General features: G+C 35.6%; 2 protein-coding genes across 2 annotated transcripts in view; both read right to left on the bottom strand.

The window, feature by feature from the left end:
• The window catches only part of LOC110459719 (tRNA dimethylallyltransferase, mitochondrial-like), a gene marked incomplete at its 3' end in the record, with an annotated part of 42,709 nt that extends 30,544 nt beyond the window's left edge, over positions 1 to 12,165 (bottom strand). The window contains exons 1-3 of the mRNA XM_021512106.1: positions 12,030 to 12,165; positions 7,371 to 7,511; positions 4,430 to 4,528 (exon numbers count right to left, since the gene is read on the bottom strand). Coding sequence (XP_021367781.1) covers positions 4,430 to 4,528; positions 7,371 to 7,511; positions 12,030 to 12,155 — 366 coding nt within the window. The remainder of the gene's footprint in view (positions 1 to 4,429; positions 4,529 to 7,370; positions 7,512 to 12,029) is intronic.
• Positions 12,166 to 18,446: 6,281 nt separating this feature from the next.
• LOC110459724 (transcriptional regulator Myc-2-like) lies at positions 18,447 to 21,831 on the bottom strand. Its single transcript, XM_021512120.1, has 3 exons — positions 21,692 to 21,831; positions 20,538 to 21,040; positions 18,447 to 20,296 (listed from the first exon to the last, which is right to left on the bottom strand). The coding sequence occupies exons 2-3, from the start codon at positions 21,037 to 21,039 to the stop codon at positions 19,605 to 19,607; spliced, it is 1,194 nt and encodes a 397-aa protein (XP_021367795.1). The 5' UTR covers position 21,040; positions 21,692 to 21,831; the 3' UTR covers positions 18,447 to 19,604.
• Between the last annotated feature and the right edge of the window lie 474 nt (positions 21,832 to 22,305).

The following is a 22,305-nucleotide window of genomic DNA, read 5'->3' as shown; positions in this document are numbered from 1 at the left end:
GGGGGCATAATAAATCTGACGGTGAGGTGGCTCCATCTGTAGGGAAGTGTGAGAGAGTGTTTAGACTAGTTGTCAAGACAGACACTTCAGTAGGAAATCAGTGCCAGCCATGTGAGTCTATATTGGGCCATAAATCCATTAACCGCTCCAAACAGGTGCTTCCCACTTCCAGCAAGTCTTCCAGTCAACCAGAACGGCAGGGCTCCCCTGGGTGCAATCTTAATGATGTGAGGCCAGATACGCCCTAGGACACCCAAGGACTCTACACCCTCCAAGTCAGCTAATACACTAATCTCAGGTGGGGAAGCCACAACAGCTTGGGAGAATTTAGTGTATTAACACAGTACTTTTCTGTGAAATAAACAACAATTCCAATTATCCTATGTAAGCTTAAATCCCACCAAAACATGAAGATTTCCTCTTCCCTTTGATATTATATTGGAAAATCCTGCCTTGTTTGTTTTATACATTATAATTATGGTATTTATCTTCCTTAACTCATTCACCCCTGAAATTTCATAACGCACTATTCCAACCATTGAATTGGAAGAGTTCAAATATGTCTTCAGGGGTGAATAAGTTCAAAAATATTACGAAACCCAACTGGTTATTCCAAGCATTGCTCAAACCCCTTTGTTTCCTCCAGTACACATACTGCTTAGACATCACTGGTGAGTCTGTAGCAAGCTACTCTGTATTACAACCCTGACCCAGTCTTTAAACTGGTGCCCAGACTATAAAAGGAAATGGGCGGAGTTTATTTCAAAATGTTTCAGTTTTTTAGCACATTTCACTTCAGAGAGGATTTTCAGAGAAGGTACAAGTAATAGGTAACTAACATTTAAAAAAAATATTGGGATGAAAGTATAAGGGTATCAGTGACATTTCACCTAAATATCAAGTTTAAAAAACGTTTTGATATGTAGAACTTCATCGTCAGGGCTTTATTAAGACAGGCAGCAGGCCAAAATGTCTGGTTTAGTTCCAATTTTGGCCTGTTCAAATAACCTTTTTCTTATATATTTCATATGTTATTTTACAAAAGTTGGCTGGTTAAAAAAGTAACTTGGCCTGTCCAAATTAAAGTTACTGGAAAGCCTTCATCATACCATTTAATTTGACCCTCTGTTTCTGCTTAATGACCTTGACCCCCCTGTCTCCATACTAAAAGTGTGTGACACAATAGTAATGTAACACTAAAACCACTATTTAAGTGATAACAACAATTATTCATTGTTAATTTACTTGTAGAAATCATTATTATTTACCTGCTAAAATGCCACCCACATTGTATAAGGATTGCAACTCAAAGCCCAATGAGAGTGTTTAGGTTCTCCACATGGACACTGTAATGACCATGACCCACACAGCCAGGGTCACACACCCAGTGTAATGATACTTATTTAAGTCTATTGATGTTACGCAATAGGTCACTAGCTATAATTAGCCCTTGTTTATGATCAGGCCTGTCCCCTTACACCTTACATAATATTCAGTGGTGTTCCATTACCCTAAAACTATTTCTGCCCTGCTACTTATCACCTGTGGATTAGGAATTTACCTAACTGAGCTGGGTAACAGGATCTAGCTGGCGGCCAGTCTACTTATCACCTGTGATAATTAGCCTTAAGGAACTTATGTAATTATTAAGTTGCTGTAGATAACTTGGCCTACCGGTAATCACTAGACAGCCCTTACAAACTACTGTTAGGTCATCATAAGTCCTACACTTATATTGTCTATGTTGATTGTTGTCTTGCCCTGTACTTGTAAGATATATCTATCTTCTTCTACTAAACAGTAGGTGTTTTGGTTACATCTTGTTGTGTGATCCTATTTCACACCTCTACCTCACCCACTAATGATTGATATCAGTACGTCTAGATGACTAACAAACTACTAATTTGGTCATTTATTCTTTTATAACCCAAAAATTGGCTTTGGAATTTTTTCATCAATAAAATGGAAAAACCATCAAAAATATAAATCAATACAGAAATGGTGTTCTGGTGATTTCAAAAGTACCGACAACAGGGACCTGAGAATTTGTTAAAGCTATATTTGGACCTTAACAGAGTAATTTTACCTGTTTTAGAGCTTTAGATAAGTTTTTGGTAAATAAACGTTAAAACCATCCCAAATGATGATATTATATGAGAAGGGAGGAAAGCTCTCGATGTCAAAAATCAATCCCCACCTAACTTTCTTGTATCAAAAACCACATTTCTAGTTGATGTACAAAAAAATGCTTTGTACCATTGGAACGATGGATAATTATTCTTATCATGTAGTATTGATTGGCTGGTTATTTAAGGGAAAAAATGGCTGTGCTTCCAGCCAGCCACACCACAGGTTTCGTCACATGGCTGACGTCGCTGTTACCCGCTTTGTGTTTTCACACACAATTTATGCTTATAGCATTTTCAAATAAATTCCGTCAGAGAGGAGAATCTTCATAACCATGTGGTAAGCTGCGAATACAGATTTTACCCCTGGATTTAATGAGCAAGACAGCATATTCCCAAAAAAATTAAAGAGGTACCGGTACATATATTACGCTTTTATCACATGCATACATGAAAACTGTGATAGACGCATTCATGGGTGTAGCTATTATGCACTGGTAAATAAACGTAATGAAATGTTTCTGAAAGTAAATATGTTTAATTACTTTAAATACTTAAGGTGTGTATAAAAATCAAACTAAATCTGACAATTACTAAATAAATTATCTCCAATTCCAAAAATCAAGTTTTCTGCCCAAGAAACGGAGCCAAGCATTTCAAATCTCTGTTTCTGACCCGCAATACAAATGGAGACAAGCATTTCAAATCTCTTTTTCTGACCCAAAATCCAAATGGAGCCAAGCATATCAAATCTCTGTTTCTGACCCGTAATACAAATGGAGCCAAGCATATCAAATCTCTGTTTCTGACCCGTAATACAAATGGAGCCGAGCATTTGAAATCTCTGTTTCTGACCCGTAATACAAATGGAGCCGAGCATTTCAAATCTCTGTTTATGACCTGCAATACAAATGGCGCCAAGCATTTCAAATCTGTTTCTGACCCGCAATTCAAATGGAGCCAAGCATATCAAATCTCTGTTTCTGACCCGCAATACAAATGGAGCCGAGCATTTGAAATCTCTGTTTCTGACCCACAATACAAATGGAGCCAAGTATTTCAAATCTCTGTTTATGACCTGCAATACAAATGGCGCCAAGCATTTCAAATCGCTGTTTCTGACCCGCAATACAAATGGAGACAAGCATTTCAAATCTCTTTTTCTGACCCACAATACAAATGGAGCCAAGTATTTCAAATCTCTGTTTATGACCTGCAATACAAATGGAGCCAAGCACTTCAAATCTCTGTTTCTGCCCCGCAATACAAATTGAGCCAAGAATTTCAAATCTCTGTTTCTGACCCGCAATGAGTTGTACACCCAAAATAAATGGTTGTGGTCATTTGAGCAAAAATCCCATATTATTTGTTGAAGTACTGTGTATACTGAAGGTGTGTATGAAATTTGAAACAAATCTGACAATTATTTAAGAAGTTATGTCCAATTCTCAAAATCTCCCAAAATCTATGTTTTCTGCCAAAACAATTGTTGTGGTCATTTGAGCAAAAATCCCATATCATATGTTGAAGTACTGTGTATACTGAAGGTGTGTATGAAATTTGAAGTTAATCTAAAATCACCCCAAATTCTATGTTTTTGGTCCAAAATATGTAAAAAAAAATAATGAAAAAATGAAACAAATCCCAACTTTGATTTCATAGTATGAAAGGTAGACTCCAAAAGAACCTTCATGCAAAATTTCAACACCATAATGCCATTATTAACCGTTTAAGAAGCATATAACAAAAACTTAACGTTGAGCTATAAACGCAATGTTTGACGCCGTCGCCGGAAAAGCAACACCTTATAAGGTCTTGCTTCCGCTCCTCCGTCGCGGCGAGACAAAGATTGGCTCTATGACTGCAAAAAACCTTCCCATAAATCATGTAAAATTAGTCTTAACACCTTAGTTTAGGTCCAAATATAGCTGTAACAAATTGTCAGGTCCCTAAGGTACCGACTGCTTCTAGAGACACTCCACCAACTTAGCTACCTCAGTGCCCTGTGTTTGGCAGAAAGTAGTTCCACCACATTCTATCCTCCTTTAAACAAATTCTTCAATCCCCAAAGACAAATAAGATCCTATCTTTTAACACAGATTTACCTTTTTTACGCTGAGAGTTGGCTTCAGTCGGGCATACTTTTCCAAAGAGCTTCCTTGAGATTATAGATGGTATTTATATATAAAAATACAATTATTTCAATACCTTTTGAAGTCTTAATGCAAGTACAATACAAATGACACAAGGAGGCTCAAAATATGAATGTTTACGGCAAAATCACCTTTTACAGACAGTTTTACCTGCTTAGTGATGATAAAGTTCCACAACAGAGACTCTATGTAGTAGCTTGTGCCTCCAACAATGATAGGCAGCTTCCCCTGGTTCAGAAGGCGGTCTATCTGACACAAGAGTCAAGGCAATTCACTTGATGATTTGTTTATGACATAAAATGCCGGTGCACAACTACATAGGATATTGATCATTTATGCAAAGTTTCAATGAAATCCACCTGTTAATTAAGGAGGATTAATACAATTTCTGGTTTTGAAAGCATGTATAAATTAGACAAGCATATGTAACAGAATGAAAAATGACAAATTCAATCGTCACTTAAAGACTGTTTATATAAAACGAAGGATTAAGACAGGGGGTTGTTTTAGGTAATTTCCAATTGAAAAGGGTTTTGATTTCTCAATAATTTCCTTTCTAATAAATATTTTGACTTGAAATTTACAACTTCACTCATATTTACTACACACTTTCCTTCTGTTTAATACCGAGTTATGGCTTCTGGACACATATCAAACTTGGCTATTTCAAATATCTCTCAATCTTAAGTGAATTAAAAGGTGCAGGACACCCTTTATATGCTACAGTTGTGGGAACGCACACCGTTACACGATGTGCGGTGTGCGCTCGATGTGCGCACGATGTATGCACGATGTGCGAACGATTGAAATCTGGACGATTATTGCTTGCGCACATTTGTGCTGGCGATGTACGAACGTTGTGCGATGACAATCGTGGTTGGTGTAAATTGAGAAATGGCTTAACAATAAGTGTTTAAACATATAAACTTAATTTTTAAGTATATTTCTTTAGTCTAGCTACATATATCAGCCGATCTTTCTATCTATATTTTCTTAATTTAGAAATGGTGTTTTCAGTGTTTTTTAGGGACCCAAATCAACACGTGTAAAATAGCACATACACATATTGACACGGTCATGTATACAGGTAAACATAGCCACTTTGTATCTGTACCTGGACCGTAGTTTTTCACACCCGGGGCACTTACGTAACTCGCCAAGGTGTGAAAATCCAGGTGAATGGGTGCTATAGACCAAAACGAATGCAAATAAATACTTAACAACCAGTTGTGCTTTCATAACGGTCATACGGTATCACATATCAGCTCTCTTTGTAAGGCACGGGTCAGGTAAAACTCTGGTCAATCATAAAAATGTTATTAACCTGTTCTGTTACCTGGAGGCTAAACCCATTCTTGATAGTCTAACGGTCACTGTAATGCTGTGTAACACGCATTGTAAAATTATACGTAATCCTTATTAATTTGATGAGCAATTTATATATACATATTTCCTTATTCCATACGAGGGCTCCAGATTTTTTATCATTCCGTAATATTGATCGACCAATTGTACCAAATCACATTTGTGCAGAGAGAAGCGCACAACGATGCAAACGATTGTTAAAAGCGCACAGTTGTGTGCACCATGTGTGGACAATGTGCAGACAGTGTGTGCACGATGTATGCATGATGTGCGCACACTATTTTTAGTGCATTGTGCGGTCCCACAACTGTATAAGTATAAGATATCAATTATTAGTATTGTATATTATATATATAATATCATATTTCCTCAACATCTGTGGCTGAAGTGAGTTCCAGGTCCTGATTTGTTTTTTTACTTTTCAAAGTTAACTTACAAATCAAAAATGGCATTTACCACCACAACTACTGTAAAATGATTGATTTAATATATGAAGTTTGATTTGCTGGTAATTTTAAGTCTCCTATAAAGCAGAAAAGGAAGTATCTGCTTTAATCGTTAAAGTTAACCGATTTCATTGTTTTATCAAATGTTCTGCCTATTTCCAATGTTTATCCACCGATTGTTCATAAAAGACATTTGGGGATAAGCATGTAACTTGGCATGGATATTAGTTATATGATGATATTTAATTTGTGAACGTTTCATACCTATCCCACAATGCCTTTTTACTTAAAAAACACCTTTTCCTGTGATTTGGAGTACAAGGACTATCTCCTTGCCTAACACCAAATATTTCCAGACAATACTAGTCTATATGAATGTATGTAGATTAAACAGGCTCAGTAGAGTGTTTATAGTAGTAAGAAGGGTGTTTGACATGCCTACACTAACCAAAAGTCAGATAGTTTATGCTTTGAAAATGCAAAGAGAGACTAAGTTGTTCGTTCAAGTTAATGCTTGCAATTAGCAGTTAATCCTTTTGTTGATTTCATACGGTTTATTTGTTACATTCAATGCTAGCTGCTATTCATATTATTTCTTAATTACTTTTCTTCTCTTTTTATTACATTACATTAAACATGCCATTAGAAAGGAAATTATTCAGAAAGCAAATTACTTTTCAATTGAAAATGACCGAAAAGTACCCCCTGACTTAATCCTTCGTTTTATATAAACAATCTTTAAGTGATGATTGAATTTCTGTCATTTTTCATTCTGTTACAAATGCTTGTCTAATTTATACATGCTTTCAAAACCAGAAATGGTATTTATTTTGGTTTTAAAGCTCATTTTGAAAACAGCAAACTATATTTGTGATTTACCCTACCCCTTTTGGTACCCCCAGAAACCCACTTTCGATCAAAGTTTTACCTTAGTTTTTCCGCACGTCATACAATAAGACATCTTTGAACAAAATAAGGAGGTGAAAATCTGAATATACCGGGGCTCAAAAAAGGGCCTTATAGACACTCATCCTTTAATTAGAGAAAAGTCCATTTATCTGGTGTCCTATCTAACAGTGGAGATCGATCGTATATCTTGCATTCCATATTTACTTATCTTAAAAGTAATTTTACTGGCTACAACCATTTTGAAAACAAAAATACAGTAATGGATTGAATACAAAATGGTCACTAGAAATTTCCTTTTATGAAATTTCTTTATGGTTATTTTACAATCTCAATCAATGTGACAGAAAGCTGTTCTGTGTAAAAAGGGATACAATTGGCAGAGTAGCGTCCCTGTAGTCGGTCACGGTATAGTTCCTGGTCAGGGGGCTCAGGAAATCTATCATGTGATGAGGACATTGCCTTAACTCTTCTGTGGTCACTTTGTTAGTGCTGATATCCAGCCCCTTGTAGACCTGAAAACACCACAATATACATGTAAAACAGTCTAAGTCTACTCGAAACAAATCAGTTTATTTTAATTTAGCTTTTTGATTTCCTTCATTTTTTATGTTGTGATCTTCTCTGTTAGAATTATTATTTGCAAAGGTGTTTCAGAACTTATACAGGTTATTATTTCTATGTCTTTCTCTAGAGACATAAATGATAGGAACATCTAAAAACTTCAAAGTTCCCATCAGTGGTGAACAACAATCCTAGGAATATGGAATCCAAGATTCTAATGGGAGGACTATCAGTCCAGTAACAGAACAAATGCATAGTAACATTAAATAGTAATTTTATTATATAATAAGACAATTATCTTTTGTTCATGAATAAAATAACAAGAGGTCCATTAGACCTGTATACGTATTGCTCCTCTGGTTTTATATTTAAGTTATTACAACTGCATACATTAGTACATCTTTATATGAAATTTCCTCAAAACCAGACAAGATCTATGTTCTTACCCAACTGGGACCACGATATCTGACTTTCAACTAATCAGGGGCCTCCATTGAGTTGCCATGTTAACAGATTTTGAAATAAGTAATATGTCATATTACAGGGTGAAATTAGACATTACTTTAATTTTCATTCAACTATAAGCTTTTATAAACCTAGAAACCAATTTTTAACAATTTACGAAAACTACACCATAGAATTTAATAATCTAGCTGTACCATTTCTTAGGATCGCAGGGTCAAATCAACCTCATTCAATTAAGAAATGTTTGTTCTTCCTCAATAATGTTTTTGACCAAATTTTGTGCAATCCACTCAGGCAATTAGGGGATATTAGCATCTTAAAGCAAAATATTAGATAATTTTCCTCTTTGGGGCCCGGTCTTCCTAGCCCCAGGGGTCGAACCAGTCTCATTTATTTGGGAAATGATTGCCCTCCCACAGTTAAGTTTCAGAGCAAATTTGGTTGAAATCTTCTCTGGCGTTTAGGAGAAGATGCATTTTAAAGCAAATTTAGCTAAGTTCCCCTTCAGGGCCCCGACCCCCTGGCCTCCGGGGTCGAGGCCAGGGGTCGAACCAACCTCATTTATTTAAGAAATGATGGCCCTCCCACAGTTAAGTTTCAGAGCAAATTTGGTTGAAATCCTCTCTGGTGTTTAGCAGGAGATGCGTTTTAAAGCAAATTTAGCTAAGTTCCTCTTCAGGGCCCCACCCCCCTGGCCTCAGGGGTCGAACCAACCTCATTTATTTAAGAAATGATTGCCCTCCCCTAGGGATGCTTCAGACTAAATTTGGTTGAAATCCTCTTTGGCGTTTAGGAGGAGATGGATTTTAAAGCAATGGTTGACGACGACGGACGCTTCGTCACGGCATAAGCTCACTATGGGCCTTCGGACCAGGTGAGCTAAAAATGCAGAAAAAAACTTTTTAAAGAATTATTTAATTTCATGACCATTCTTATGGCTAATGACTGTTGCAAATGTAATGACACCCCTAAATATAATATCATGAAAACAATTTTATTACGTTTTCGGTAAATCAAACTACAAATTCAAGCATTTATGTCGCAAATATAAACCATGCAGTTAGATTGAACTGCATCTTTATTAAAAAAAAATGTATTCTTTTGTCATTCCTTGAATCAGAGACTTTTAAATAAACAAATGAATTCAAATTATTCATCTAATAATGATCAGATTGTGATGTGTCCATATATTGTTTTAGAGCCGGTTTCTGTGCCCTGACCTTTAGCGCATCGCTGCACACATACAGCAAGCTTTTGACGTCATCATTTTTTTAGTTTTGAGAGTAAACAGTTAGTGTCTGCTAGAATGTTGAAGAAAGTGAAGCAAAAACAAGTTAACACTATTTAACTCAAACATATGCAGAAATGCAGCTTAATAGAAATATGCATGAAAAAGGGTAATAGTGATATTTACATGCAATATTTGGTCAATCTGCTTAACCAAAATGTTTGACTGATCTGATTTGGCAGGCTATTCTACAGACAACACAAAACAGTATGGTCTCCGAATATGTTTTTCTGCAAATTTCCTTCTTCATTCTTACAGTATTTGCATGGGATAAGATTAGATTATCTAGCTACATTGTATTTGTTAGCATAATATATGCAAAACATTCGGTCAGACAATTTACAGAAATGGGCAGAAACGGGCAGGAACGGGCAGAAACGAACTGAAATGGGCAGGAACGGGCAGAAGCGAACTTAAATGGGCAGGAACGGGCAGAAACGGGCAGGAACGGGCAGAAACGAACTGAAATGGGCAGGAACGGGCAGAAACGGGCAGGAACGGGCAGAAACAGGCAATAACGGGCAGAAACGCGCAGGAACGGGCAGAAACGAACTGAAATGGGCAGGAACGGGCAGAAACGAACTGAAATGGGCAGTAACAGGCAGAAACGAACTGAAACGGGCAGGAACGGACAGAAACGGGCAGGAACGGGCAGAAACGGGCAATAACGGGCAGAAACGCGCAGAAATATATTAATTATTTTCTATTTTAATAAATATATATATTAGATATATATTCAATTATCATTATCGGGTTTAAGGTAAATTTGGTAAAAGGATTGCAATTACATGATCGGTGCAGAATCGAAATAAATTATATCTATACATTTATGTCGTTATAAATATAATTATGAGACCTGTATTTGTGTTATTATAGAAAAAAATTATTGTGTATAAGATATATTCGATAAAGGAATTGCAACAAATTAAGAATATTATATTGACATGGATCGGGCAGGAACGGGCGATTATTTACAGGAACGTACAGAAACGGGCGACGATTTACAGTAACAGACAGAAACGGGGCAGGATCAATTTATTTATATATATTTATTAAAAAAAAATGATAGTTATTCAATTTTGTTAAACATAACAATATCAATAATATAACAATGCTGGAGAAGAACCTTCAGTTAAATTAGATACTCAAATACTATGAAATTCAAAAAGTATATGAATTGTATATGATTCGAAGTCCTTTCAATTACTTGATTAACTCACAGATAGTCTGTTTTGGACAAGCTAGATATTTTCCAGATATAGTTCTCTGACCAATCTTATAAAGGGTAGGCGAGTAGGTTGCCATTAACCAATTTAAAATTAAAATAGATAAATAAAAGGAATTAGGTTACGCTTCTTATACATCAATCCAGAGATGTATATATTACATATTACGTAATATATACGTCTTTGATCATCCGAAGGCAAAATACTAAATGACATGAAAAGTTGTTGCCTAATTCCATGTTCAAACTTGATTCGACTCCCAGATATACTGTACACATATACTATCAATAACCCTGAGTTTGTGACACTAATTAGGAAATAACAGAAATCTGTTATCTGGAGTACGGCTACATTCTGGGGCAAATATCCCGGGTCTGTGCCCCCTCCCCCCGGGCACAGGCACTAAACAATCAAAGTCCCTGAAGGTACACTAATGAGGTGTATACTGGTACCGAATCTAAATCACAGTTACAGGTATATATATATAGAGAGGATCTGACAGGAGTGAAAGAATGAATAACGACCGCTAGTTTGACCGTTTCTGACACATCCATAATCAAATATACCCACATATACTATGGACCCTACCAGATACTACAGCAGACTTAGCATGTGTTCAATTTGTGTCAAAATTGATTACTTACGCCCCGCCCCGCAAACCGAACAACAAAATTGAAATAAATGTGGGAAAACTCTGACTGACCTTATTCACCATTACGTAACTCAGTATGACGTCACCCACTCAACAAGAGACATTATCAGAGCGGAATTACTAGATATATGTGGCATAGAAACATTCCTGACTATGGACAATATAACAGAAGAAGAATTTGTACAAATTTTATTTGGACATAAACACCTGGTACAGAGGACGACGAACTGTTTCGGATGATGGCAGCTCGGTTCTGGAGAGCTGCGTCACATAATTACCTAGCAACAGACGACAGGATGTAAAACGTACATCGCTATGCGATCGCATACGCATTGAATCTTTAACCAAAACCAGAGACTGTGCTAAATATCTATTTTCTCTCTCTTATTTTTTGCATTTATTATTTGTATCTCTTTAAAGAGGAATTAAAGAATGAATGAATGAATGCAATTCTTTTATCAAATATATCTTATACCCGATAAAAAATATATAGTACTATAAATATAGGTCTCATAAGTAATTTAGTCAGATTCTGCCCAGATCATGTAATCTGCAATCCTTTTATCAAATGTATCTTCTACCCGATAATGATACTTAAATAAATCTAATATATATATCTTATACCCGATAAAAGATCATATAATACAGTTGTCATTGTAGAGGAAGCGATTGCAAATTAACTTTCTGTTTGAAATTTTAGACTACACATACATGTGCTTGGTAAACATTAATGCCAATGCAAAGTTATGTCTACTACAGGCAACAGGAGAGCTCGAAGTGTTTACGATAATATTTTGCCATTGAACAATTGTCAATATATTTATTAACTATCAGTAACCTGCATGGAATCTGCGCTAATGATTTCTCCGTTGAAAATCTTCCCTAACTGAAGTGCCAACTTAGATTTCCCCGTCCCTGTTGATCCCAAAACCACCACGACGGGCAATCGGATGGGGGCTGCCATCTTGGATAAAACAGCGCCACCTATTGGGAGCATTCGCTTTTGCCGAACTGTCGTCATTGTCTGCTAACATTTTCTGCCGAACTATTCATTTTTTAAGTTGAACAACGCATACGAAGCCCTTTTCCTTACTATTAAAAACGTATAAAAACATTCAGGGACGCAGTTTTTATGCAAGTTGATTGTAATACTGTAATACTAATGAACAATTAATTATTTGAAATTTTGCACCTCAATCAATGTATACTTTACTTTTCAAATGTATCTGCAGGGGCGGGTCCAGGTGTGAGGGCGTAATGGGCGTACGCCCCCCCCCCCCCCCCCCCCCCACTTTTCAAAAAAAATAAATTAAAAATATCGTAATCTTCTAATATTGTATTGAATATGGCATTTTATCATATTCAGTAATTAAACACATAAACCCCCTGACACTTTAACTATAAAATATACATGCTCCAAGTCAGGAACCGTTACATTAGTGCATTTCACAATTATTTTATGCTTTTTAGCAAAAAAAAAAGGTCCAAAAAAAAGGTTTGATTCTACATCCCCTCTTTCAAATATCCTAGAAACGCCCCTGTATCTGATATGTACATGTACATAGAGGCTACCTATAGGTTTGCGTCCATTATAAATCGTAATAAATAATAATAAAGTCAGACAAAAGAATTGAATTACAGATCATGACCCGCTACTGTAGGCAGAGAAATAAATTACAATATATATATATACACATGTCACGGCTGTGCGTTCGGAGAAGCGGAGAATAATATTTGAAATATCATAGAACTTCTCCTAAATACATAGTTTATCTGGAATGGTAGCGGTGCTCATTGTCATGATTTTCAAATTTTCCCAAGCTTGCCATAGTTTTCGTGACAGAAATTGTGACCAGATATGTAAGACGTCATTTACAATTTATCAATGGCTTGCAGGATGCTATCACGTGCACTATCTAGCCGAGATAACACCCCTGGGTATCGGCGGGTCAATTTTCACATGGCATAGGTGTTACCACGGAATTAGAATCTAAGTTCGTGGTGTTTTTTTCAGTTGTTAAACTTGTAATCGCGGTTCTAAATCTATCGGTAACTGAAGTGTAGTTCATGAGAAGTAAATGTGCAGTGTGCAGTGATAACAGGTACGAGGTGCGCGCCCACCCGTGAGCGGCCACATTTACCTGTAAATTCCAATTTCTAGTCTCTTACCTGGCCACTCCCGTTTACCCTACTTATAATGGTAATCAAATGTACAATCAATGTACAATCATTTCAAAAACCTGGCTTCCGTACAACAAGATAGTGACCCAGTCCATCATGACGACTTTATTCTTACTGATAATGACACTGTTTTTTGAGGAATAAGATGCTCCTATTTCGTTACAAGAAGTCAAAAATGCTATTCGGAAATTGAAATGTGGTAAATCACATGGACCTGATGGTTTGCTAAATGAATGTTTAAAAGCTGGCGAGGAATTACTTCTTCCAACTTTATCTACGTTGTTTAATTATATATTAGACTCTGGTTATTTTCCTTCTAATTGGTCGTCAGCCATAATTATTCCCGTCCATAAGAAAGGTGTTTTAAATGACCCTAATAACTTTAGAGGTATTAGTTTAATTAGCTGTCTTTGTAAACTTTTTACCTCTGTACTAAATACACGTATTTGAGATGCGTGTAAATATGACCTTATCACTGATGCACAATCCGGATTTCGTCCAGAACTTGGTATTCATTCTATTATAACGAAAACTTTATTTTCGAAGAAACGTGTGTTCTGTTGCTTTGTGGACTTTCGCAAAGCGTTTGATTTTGTTGATAGATTAAGCTTATGGCGTAAGCTGACTAAGCTTGGTATTCGAGGGAAAATGTTTTCGGTCATTAAGTCATATTACAAATCAATTAAATCTTGTGTGAATCAATTAACGGTAAATGTTCTAATTATGTTGAGTACAATGTTGGAATAATGCAGGGGGAAATATTATCTCCTTTATTGTTTTCAGTTTTTGTTAATGATTTTGAAACCTCATTTATTGAAAATGGTGCAACAGACTATGACTTTGGTGAATTAAGTTTGTTTCTGTTAATGTATGCGGGTGACTTCGTAATGTTTTCCGAAACTATTGAAGGTTTACAGAGTCTTTTAGATAATCTGAATGAGTATTCTACTAAATGGAAATTAACAGTTAACACTGAGAAAACCAAAATAGTTGTATTTAGAAATGGAGGTCGTATACGAGACAGAGAAGATGGATGTATAATGGTGTTGAGGTGGTAGTTGTAGATGTTTATAGCTACCTAGGAGTAAAACTTAAATTCAATAATAAATTTAATCATATACAGAAACAGTTATCTGACCAAGGACGAAAGGCCATGTATGCTCTTTTTTCAAGCTCTTCTAACTTGAGCCTAAACTGTACAACGTTATTGCATCTATTTGATACGTATGTTTGCAGTATATTGCATTAAGCATGTGAATTTTGGGGATCTACAAAAGGTACGGATATTGAGAGGTTACACTTACAATTTTGTACGTAGATTTTAAAAGTTAAATAAGTCGACTTAAGAAAATTCAAAATGATAAAATATTGGTTAAAACTAATGGATTCGAAAAATTGTATTTTCCAAACTGCGTATTCCTTTTTAAGTAGTAGCAATACAGGTTATTGCTTTAACTGGGTTATTTATGTCAAACATTGTCTTTTTTTCTGTCGGATTCGCAGATGTATGGACAAATTACTATTTATATCACCATAAAAGCATTTTGTATATAATAAAGCAAAGAATATTTGATCAAAGTCAACAATATCTGAGAGCACGTAGCAAATCACCATATTCTGCAATAGTATTTGACAAAGTATAATTTAGCTATTGAGACTGGTAGATACAATAACACAACGAGAGAACAAAGACACTGTATGAGTTGCAATTCAGATATAGAAGACAAATATCATTTTATTTTGATATGCAGAAATTATCATATTCTGAGAGTAAAATTCATAAAACCATATTACTGGCGAAATCCTTCCATGTATAAACTTGTACAGTTACCAAGTGTTGACAATATCAGCGATCTTCGTAAACTTGCTAGATATATATTTGAGGCTTGAGGCTAATAAGGCACAAGTGACGTAAAACATACATATCAATTTAATTTATATAAATGTCTATGTATGTATTATTGGCATTTATATAAATTTGTATCAGTACGGTTATGTAACTTACATGTTGTTGTTGTTGATGATGATGATAACGATGATGATGAGAGAGCGTTAATGATTGTTGAATGCACAATAATGATGTGGGAGTGATAATGAGTGTTGATTGCACAAACATATATGTATATATCATTTGTAATTTATTGTAAATTATAGATATCCAATAAGTTGTCAAACTTAAGGAATAAAAGTTTGAATTGAATTGAATTGAATACAATCAAGGACACGAACATTTTCCTCCGCGACTTCACATCCCTAAGCTGGAAATTCTTTTTAATCGAAACATTGTCAGTAGTCATTTTATCAGAAAGTTTTTTTTCGGAACCTGTATAAACTTAACTCTCCGAAAACCTGTATAAACCATATTTTTACATAGGCTCCAATATACAGGCTCTGTAAATCATATGAGAAATGCTTAACTTCCATTTCTGGGAAACATACATCGAAACCAACAATAGTAATCAATTCAAACAATTTTAGTGCCAACTTTTATAGACTGGCTTCTAGCGCTATTAGGAGGGTTATCTAGTAAAGAGGTTTTCTTGAGAAATTCTGAGCTGGTTTGTCGGTATAAGTTGTAAATTTGGAGACCAAAGAATGTCATTGTAGTTTTTGGGCCGATAAAGGAAGCACAGATTCTAACCTTGAGACCTTGTCATTATCAGATTATTCAATAAAGCCATGTAGTAGATAAGTCTCGGTACTCATGTCATTAAATGTAGGTATTCCGGATGACATTGGGCACTATCTTGATCGCTGCCAAGTCGTGTTTGGTTGTTTTTATTGTAATCTCCATTGTGGATTACGTACTCATAATCGATTTACATTGCAAAGGAGATTTCATGTATCTCAAAGAACTCTAGTCGCACCATAAAACGAAGCCCTAGTGTCCGAACCCGTGTCGAAATCGAGGGATGTTCTTTGTCACGGCCGGTAACCATGCTGTTGGAATTGTATATTTACATTTCATCAAAAACGTTATTGTAATGGACTCATCCCGAGCAATATCAATGAGAAAAGATGACCAATTTAAGGGATATACATTAGGGATAACAACGCGAATAAAACATTTTATTGATTTCAGTTTAAATGTCACCAACCTAGTTACGGAACAGGTACATTTTGGCCTTGCGTTTTACGTCATGTCGCAGGCTAGTCATAAAGTATTTCATCAATGTAGACCGGCCACACGGTGCTACTTTTAACAAGTTGATGTTAGGGGCACTAGTATCAGAGACAGCTATTTTTATGTTATCAGGAATACATTGTCTATTTTTTAATCCATTTCTTAAAATTTCATTCCAAACCGAATCTCATATTTTTCATGAATGAATATTTACAATGTCAATTAGAAGCTATTCTTTATACAATGTATAGACGGAGACAATGTTTCAATAACTATGGAATATAATGAATTAACAATTGTTATGAACAGATTAGATGTAACCTGTTTTAATGATAAAAATAGGGTTTATAGGGTCTCGTAAGTCAGAACTGGCCAGATGTTTGAATAATGTATGCATGTATGTAGTATTTCTTCCAAGTAAACTGCTCATATGGTGATACTTTTACTTTTATACTTCCATCAAGTTGAGGTGGGTCGTAAGGGGTATCGGAGACGGTAATTAATCGCTTTGTCAGCCATAAGGAACCCCTCAGCAGATCTATTTCATATTTACGATAAAATGCCTAGTGTATCATCAACGTTAGGTTCGGTGATGGGTCCATTTTTAAAGGTCAAAGTCATACTTCACTTTTTAAGGAAAAAGCTTGTGTACCATGTCTTTTGAACCCCTCAACATATGATATCAACACCAAAGTATAGTGTAAGGTCACACAGGAATCGTGATATAGCCCGGGCTAAGTGATCTTTTTATGTGGTGTGTGTTAAATTTGATATTTCTGGCACACGGTTCTATTAAATAGAATGCAAAATAAAACGGGTCACGTAATCTCTTGAACAGATGTTATCGAGTCCTAAATTGAGCACTTGCAGGGTAATTTCGGCTAATAATTTGGGATAAGCGATCAATATATTTTAAGATTTAGGTTTTGTTTAAATTTCTTCTCCAAACTAACATTAGTTTTGATCCTATAGGTTACTGGTAGGCCACTCTATACAGGCATGTTTAAACACAGGATAGAGTTCAGTGTCGAAGTTCTTTCTGCTTTTACTAAATATTCCCTGCTGACTGTACAAATTGGTTCAATAGTGAAATGACATGACCGTTTAACGCGTTCACCGATATAGCATCTAATCCTGGCATCCAAGGAAGCGACCAGACCTATCATATAGCTGCTCACTCTGTAGTAACACTATTTAAACATAGGCCCCAGCGATGCCTATTGTTGTTGCGTGCTCACCCACACTGACAGTTACACTGAATACCACACATAGTAATACATTGATAGAGGCTAGGCTGCTGGTTAGTCATACACTTTTTCCTTTTCCCGCCAAAATGTCATAGCACAGGCCTGACCTACATTCCTCAAGCCTGGTGTATTGGCTGTGACCTCTTCCCCATTTAGATCATTGTATATATGTAACACACCACCAATACTCTGGTTTGTATAAATGATAAAACACTATCATAGAAGATAATCTGTAGTTTTTAATTTCATTGAAGGTAATTTCTACCAGTTAATGTATTTTTTCATATTTCAAGTACATATATATATATATGCAGATCCCCTGCACACACAAAAACACAAATTTCAAAGGTTTTCTTAGTTATCGATCATGATTGTGTATATTTACAACAGACAACAAAACAATCACTTTTTAGAACAAAAAGTGCAAGAAACATCTGGTATTACCAGATTGTTTCTGTAACAAATAGCAAAGCTAACTAACTGTAAAGAAAAATAACCCCTTCACTCTTCAATACTCAAGAGTTTCCATATAAAACAGTAAAAAATATAAACAATTGGTAAGTCAAATTGGCAGTATGTGGTCATTTTCTGTTTTTAGAAAATGTCAAATAAATGCACATTTATGTCCAGCAAATTTCATCGACAAATTTAGGAGGCAAAAGGCAGTCTTCATTAAAAATATTTCTGGTTCGACATTTAATTGTTTGACTTTGAACACAGGATTCACAGGCAGTGAGCGTCTTAAAATACATAAACCAGTTGTAGTATTGCCTTTGTGATTTAATAGTTGACATTTGAGCATTCACTGTACTATAATACACAAAACAAAAAGAGATGTCACTTGTAAACTTATATCCTTGCTTACGACTTCCTACAGTACATTATAACTTGATCTACTAGAAGTTACTTAGCTAGCTCAAATAACACACAGACATGTAAAATAACAATAAGATATAACACTTTCCAACCACCAAACTTTCGATTGGGACCCTTATTGTGACATCACATTAATGGATTTTATGATATTCTATCGATAACAATTATGAAACCTTAGTTGGGCAGTAGAACTTTCTGTTCTACATTGGAAATGCCCAACAGACCAACTAAAATAATCAAAAATGTGAAAACTCTTATAAAACTCAGTATACTGTAACATGTATTGCAATAGATATATATATGTATATATAAACGAATTATTAAGGACATTTTTTTTAACAAAACAACTACCTAGCCATATTAAAAGATACCTCAAATGACTTATCTGTACCAGTACTTTTACAAAAATTCCCAGTACGATTGTCATTAAACCTGTTGTAAACCAGTTATTGAATTTAACTCAACATTTCGAGACATTAGTTTTCTTTAAAAATCAGTTATAAATTTCTTCCCCAATAACCAAATTTCATTATAGTCGAAACTATATTGACTTGGATCACCCGTAAATGTTTTGGAAAATAATTTAATAACAAGTAAACAACATGGTCCATCCAATGATTATGTGTACGCATCACCACAAAACTGAAGACCTGAGGTATAAACTGCTATGGTAAATCAAACCTGTCTAATGAAGAATCGTGACAAATGCTATAGAGCTCTACAATTTGCACACATTTGATATATAACACGAGAAAAAAACACTTTCAGAAGCTAACTTGAGATATATATATAGATAATATAACACGAGTATGCAAAAATAGTAACACAGCACATGATTGTTTATATTGAAGTGATATAGTGAGAGCTGATCACACACACATAAAAAACATTGAACACATCCCTGGATAATGAACACAAGAGTTCCTGTCAGTATCTATTTCAATACCATACGGATAACCACAAATTGCCATTTAGTATCACACACCTAAAAATCCCTAACTTGAAGTTTGTTCAAAGTTCTTCTCAACTGGTCATTTTTTGCACGAAGAATGTCGGTTTCCTTCTCCAACCTAAGGCTTTCATGATTGAGTCTGTGTATGTGATCTGCAGCCTTTTTCAATATAAGCACTTTTGGAGCTCTTTCCTGTTGTGAAAGTTCTGGAACACTGTCACGGAGTGTAAAGAAACTATATTTCAAGTCATTTCTCCTTTTCCTTTCTAACACATTATGTTGAGTCCGTTTGCCCCCCTCACAACACTCCTCAGAGTCTGAACTGCTCCTGCTGGATGAAGCACTACTACAGCCACTACTTGTTCCCGCCCGAGAAAGCTTTTGACACAGAGTTTTTTGAAATTCTGGAACACTGATTTGACTTAATTCACGTTTAATCCGTTTAGAGTTTGGTATAGAGTTTGAGGGCGACCCCAGACTGGATCTCACACGTTTCAATGAGTGTGAATGTGGAAGACTGTAGTTGTGTACATCTGTAGGACAGTCTACTTTCACTTTCAGTGTTATAGAACTTTTCACAGGGGATTTTATTGCAACTGCATAGTCATTATCCTCACGTTCCGTTTTTATACACCTAGCTGGTATCGTTGTGGACTTTCTGATTTTTGATGGCTCAAAGTCTTCGCTCATCTGTTCTCTGACTGTGACAACATCAATTTCTTCTTCTGTAAAAAATAAATAAAAATAAATCATTAGAATTTTTTAAACATTGAAGCATTTTTGTATTTTAAAAAAGCTACTAGACTAGTACAGTGTAATATTCTTATGATAAAATATTTCACATTTCAAGATCCCCCCCCCCCAAATACTATTGACATACATTTTTTAACTGTATTTAACAAAAAATAAAGACTTGGTTAAACATAAAAATTGTAATACATTTTTTAACTTTAGTACTTTACACACCTGAATCAGAAGGGGTCTCGAGGCCTTGCAGATTATCCACCCTCGTTTCTGTCATGTATTTGTCAGTAATGTTATGCATAGGATAAGGAAACACTGATGTTGGATCAACACAGTCGGCAGCAGCATTTGTTTCCGTTGATGAACTACAACTTTTCTGGTCAACATATCCCTTTGCTAAATTTCCAGACCACATACAATCCTGTATCAATTTTGACTGCAAATTCAACGGAGTGCCTTCAGCAAAAATGTGCTTCATTGTCGCGAGAACATCTTCTTCTCTACTGTCAAAGAATTCAACATCATTGTCACTTAAGTTAAATCCATCAAGTTCAGGAAAATCACTCATTGTTTCATGAGGAGGCGATCCTGGTGGTGTCGGTGGTCCAAGATCAAATTTATTCCAAATATTCATGCAGAGTGTAGTGCCATTATCACAAGTCTGGCATTTGTGCATCTCGTTCTCCATCTGATGAGAATGTGCTTTTGCCGTCCGTACAACCATCCTGTGATAAAAAATAAATAAAATATTAAAGTTTGAAAACTATAAAGCAATGTGTTAAGTTATCACACAAGTATGCTATATTTAGTTCTGTCAGACCTAGACCTTCACAGGGCAACTGTTAGCCCCGCCCACTCGCATGTCTTTAACAGTCTAGCCGGCCAATGTAACACATTTTGAATCAAACTTCATTTTTATAAAACAAATTGTGTGTCTAACAAATCAGTTAAATGATGTTTCAGTATAATCATGTACGACTTTACGCATTTAGACGGAATAGCTAAGTACAAGCCGAGCGTGTCCTATTTGGCAACTGTTCAAGATTTCCACGTTGCACAAGCATGGGCCGATATGTACCTGAACCGGCTAAATGAATTTGATCGATATTGGAACAAGTGCATAATTTCAGAATAGCCAACGTATGCCATACATGTCAATATGGTACAAGTCAAAAATGAAAACCGGTGTCAAGTGTTGTTAAACAGTATTTCGTATGAAAAACTATGAAACATGGTTTTGACATTTCTATCCAGTACAACACCCACTAGGATTTTATACAGATCACACATGTGGGCTATCAAAAAACGCAGGAAAATACTCGTTTGATGATCACGTGTATTAAACATTAAGTCTCATGTTACAATGGAACACGTACCTTTCTGTTGAAAATATATTCCATATAAGAAAACTGGAAAACTGTTAAAACGTGACTGCTCCAGATACACTAGTTCGCAAGTCTGTCCGACGACACCAAGTTCGACCTCTTCATAAACGGCGACGGATCACATTTATGCATAATTAGTATTCATACGCAAGCGTCTACAGTCCAAGGTCAAACTTACACATATCTACCTTGTCGGAATTATATTTCAAAATCAACTGTTAAATTTTACCTATTTGTCATTTTTCTGAAAAAGCCAATTCATAGATATATCACCCGTAAAGAAATTAAGTTATATGATGTGCATATCGTACGAACTATATTTCTACACGAAAGAGTCGTGAACAGGCAAACGGCGGGAAACATAGCAGGCGGGGCTTGTGGGATTATACTATTCTGAAGCATGCCAATCATATATGTCAGACGGTTGCGACCACTAAAAACTTACTATTAGAATATGAATGAAATCTAGCACTAGTACTACGAGTCGTTCCAGTCAACAGCTGATCGAGTGTAGAGGAGATCGTAACAAGTGGATACTGCATTGAGATATTTAGCACTTTTGGACAAAGATTTATCAATGTTTAAATCATGATATTTGGTCCCAC

This window comes from Mizuhopecten yessoensis, unplaced genomic scaffold, assembly GCF_002113885.1.
Source record: "Mizuhopecten yessoensis strain PY_sf001 unplaced genomic scaffold, ASM211388v2 scaffold10201, whole genome shotgun sequence".
In the NCBI taxonomy this organism is placed as follows: Eukaryota; Metazoa; Mollusca; class Bivalvia; order Pectinida; family Pectinidae; genus Mizuhopecten; species Mizuhopecten yessoensis.
This window is presented reverse-complemented; position numbering and strand designations above follow the sequence as displayed.

Excerpts from the sequence above, each read along its gene's own strand:
- LOC110459724 (XM_021512120.1), bottom strand. The coding sequence starts at position 21,039 with ATGGTTGTACGGACGGCAAAAGCACATTCTCATCAGATGGAGAACGAG. Across the intron at positions 20,297-20,537 it reads CGAGACCCCTTCTGATTCAG|AAGAAGAAATTGATGTTGTC; the intron begins GTGTGTAAAGTA and ends TATTTTTTACAG.